General features: G+C 30.5%; 1 protein-coding gene across 1 annotated transcript; it reads right to left on the bottom strand.

Moving 5' to 3' along the window:
• Window positions 1-375: 375 nt before the first annotated feature.
• On the bottom strand, window positions 376-1,017 carry LOC109862168 (zinc finger MYM-type protein 5-like). The gene has a single exon (XM_020442126.1). The coding sequence runs from the start codon at window positions 1,015-1,017 to the stop codon at window positions 376-378; it is 642 nt and encodes a 213-aa protein (XP_020297715.1).
• Between the last annotated feature and the right edge of the window lie 2,300 nt (window positions 1,018-3,317).

Raw genomic sequence — 3,317 nt, 5'->3', positions numbered from 1 at the left:
CTCATTTTGACATCTCACATGTTTGACAGATATGGTCGCCAAACCATATCCTAATGAGGACACAGATGGATATGGATTTGGTCTACTAATTTCGCCGGCGGTTGGCGACAAAACTGCGACATCTCGCAACCAAATTGTTTGCTGGGTATATATATATATATACATGTAAAACACTTACTTGTAAAAATGTACAAGTAGAATTTGTTACATGTATATATACATATATATGTACACGCACAGTTTCCGCACAAACATCCTGCGAATGGCTCGTAAGGCCTTATATATTTCTTGTTGACAATTTCAACGAGCCTTAAGTCTTAATTGTTTATGAATAGAGCTATTTTCATGATGTTTTATTTTTGGATTACGTTTCCACTATTGTCGAAAGCCATCTTTTGCAAAAACGCTTTTTACGTGTTTTGAATCTTTGGAAGCAAATAGCCGACAGCAAAAGCAGTATAAAGATTCATCAACTATAGAGTGTACCATCCATGTTCTAAGCATTTTTTCACCATTATCAAGTTGTCGATAAAACCACGCACTAGACATAGTTCTTATTTGACCTTTAGTTTCTGTACCATTTCTTATCGCTGGAGCAAAAGGTCCTTCCTTATTTTGAATTGAGCCTTTTGCAACTAATTCTGTAATTACTGCATCGTTTAAAGATATTGGCCACGAGCTTATATCGTTTAAACTAAAGGAATTTAATTCATTTTTATTTTGTTGTGTAGCAATTCTTTCTTGACAGTCGTTATGACTTTTCGGTGTTTTATTTATTACTATCATTTCAGTCTCCTGATTTCCGATTTTTGTAATATTCGATCTTTTAGTAAGTTCAAGCTGTTCACTTTCAATATAAATATCATCTGTCTCCGCGTTGCTGGTTTCATTATACAAAGAAATCGGCTTTTGTTCTTCTTCCAAATACTTTAAAAAAGAACCAGTTTGCTTTTGCTTTTCTCTATCTTTGTCTGCCTTTCGTTTTCTAAATTCAGCACCTGAAGGTTTCTTGCTCATTTTAACTGTAATTTATTTATTTATCTTGAAAACATCAGGCAAGAGATAATTTAGACATAATTTTGCAAATTCTCTTAACTTAAACTATCTGTTACAATATAAACAGCAAAATAAATATTTATATCTCGAGTTTTTGATTTGAGGAAAAGTTTGCGCAACTTTTGTCACAAATAGAAACCTTCATCAATAATAATATTCTTTATATGTGTGTAATAAAGAAATAAAAACCTTATATTTAAAAAATAGCGTTTGAGATTTTTGTTTTTCTTGTATTTTTCTTTGGAAATGATAAGCGTTTTAGTTTTAAATACTTACCAGTTTACTCTTTACACGGATCTATAACGAGAGCCCCCTCTACGTCTCGATCAAGTACAATACAGTGCGGAGCACCATATCGTGCGCCGTGAGGAGAAGTAGTTCTCCTCCGGCCGCCTCCTACTATCACGCGCCAGCGGCCCGAGATTTAATCCATATATCAGCACAGTTATCGATGATACATACCGACGCGGTTACCAATAATACCGACAGGCATATGTTATCAGAAAACTATCGTGAACATTGAAAAGAGTAACTCTGCATTAAAAGTGACTTCAATAATTTATATCAAATAGTTAGTTATTTAATTAGTACTTATTAATTTAATTATTATTTATTTAGTTAATTATTATATAAGAAACTTACTTACGGTAAATGTAAGAAAGTAAAAGATATTTAAGTAAGAGAATAAAAATCCATGACAATAGATAAATGTCATAGTAATTATTAAAATATTTTTAAACATTATTTAAATATTAAGAATAAAAAATAAAACATTATATGAGATTTGTATAAAAAACATCGATATGAAATGCGTTATACTCAGAGGAAACGTCAAGAGTAGGTTCATTATTTTGTTCATTTAGATTATACCAGTAGTGCTGAAGATTGTTGCCATTTAAGTTATCGTATCAAATAAAGAGAGTAGTGCGTAACAGTCTGTAAAGTAAAAGTTAGTTAAATTAATCTCAAGATCTTTTTCTTTATTCTAATGCTTTTTTTATTCTAATATTAAATTTTTCAAATTCTTAAATTGCAATAATAAACAATTATGGTAAAGTTTAAACTTTACGTTTACTTTTTTCTGTCTATTTTTTGTTGTGTTAATATATTAATGTATTGTATTTGCGATAAAATATGACCATTACTGTATACACATTTTATGCTTTAATATTACAATAATTATTTATTATTGCAATTTAAGAATTTGACAAATTTGATATTAGAATAAAGAAAGCATCAGAATAAAGAAAGAGATCTTGAGATTAATTTAACTAACTTTTATTGTACAGACTGTTACGCACTACTCTGTATTTAATACAGTTTTAGCAAAGGCAGTACACATGTTGGCAAAGATTGAAGATGAATTATACGTGAATCCACACCAAAAAGCTATTTTCTTCCAGATGGTTAACATGACAAATTCAGCATATTCTAACTTTACATTCCATAAAAGTTTCTTTTCTTATTACACTCGGAGATCTTGAAGAAAAAGAGGCACAAAAGTGTATAATTTTCACAAGAATAATAATATATAGTCTATTATCTCTAATAAGATATTATTGAGACATTCATCAATTATTTTTTAATTTTTACAGAGCGCCATGACTATCTTTAATCTGCTAATACATTAGACAAACAAGTGGAAACTTGTTATATCTGTTTGGAAGTAGATACTTGCAATTTGGTATTCATTTTAAAATACAAAAATGGTATCAACAAGTCTTACTTGACACCTATCTTAGATTGAGAAGTTGCAAGTACAAAAACACATTTTTTTTAATTGTTAATTGGCTTGTCAAACTATTTTAATAGAAAAAGTCTAGTTAAGTTTTTTAATAAAGTTAATCCTGTTCACATAGAATTCAAGTGTTTTATTTAAAAAATTTGACAATTATGAACTTTTCAGTCTTTATCAAAAAGCTTTGCTTAAGAATTTTATTTATATATCTTATTTATTTAATTTATTTATTTGCTTCAAAATTTTATTTATTTGAATGTCAACTATTTTATAACAAAAATTTATACATTAAGCATCATATTTCAAGGCTGAAATGCACAATGAATTAGCATCAAAAGCTCGAGTGTTGGTTAAGAGGGTACTGGAGCGAGATCCGAAGTCCGCACTGGGGTCTCTGCCCGGGAAGTGGCGCCCTCAAGTGGTTGAGTTAGTCTGTCCTTCTTTTAAAGTGAGACGGCCTAATCGCGCTGTCTCGCGTCACCGGTCTTTCGTCGCAAGGCTCGAGCCGGCCAGCACCGAAAAC

Source organism: Pseudomyrmex gracilis, unplaced genomic scaffold (assembly GCF_002006095.1).
Source record: "Pseudomyrmex gracilis isolate BER0280 unplaced genomic scaffold, ASM200609v1 scaffold_1438, whole genome shotgun sequence".
NCBI classification, from domain to species: Eukaryota; Metazoa; Arthropoda; class Insecta; order Hymenoptera; family Formicidae; genus Pseudomyrmex; species Pseudomyrmex gracilis.
This window is presented reverse-complemented; position numbering and strand designations above follow the sequence as displayed.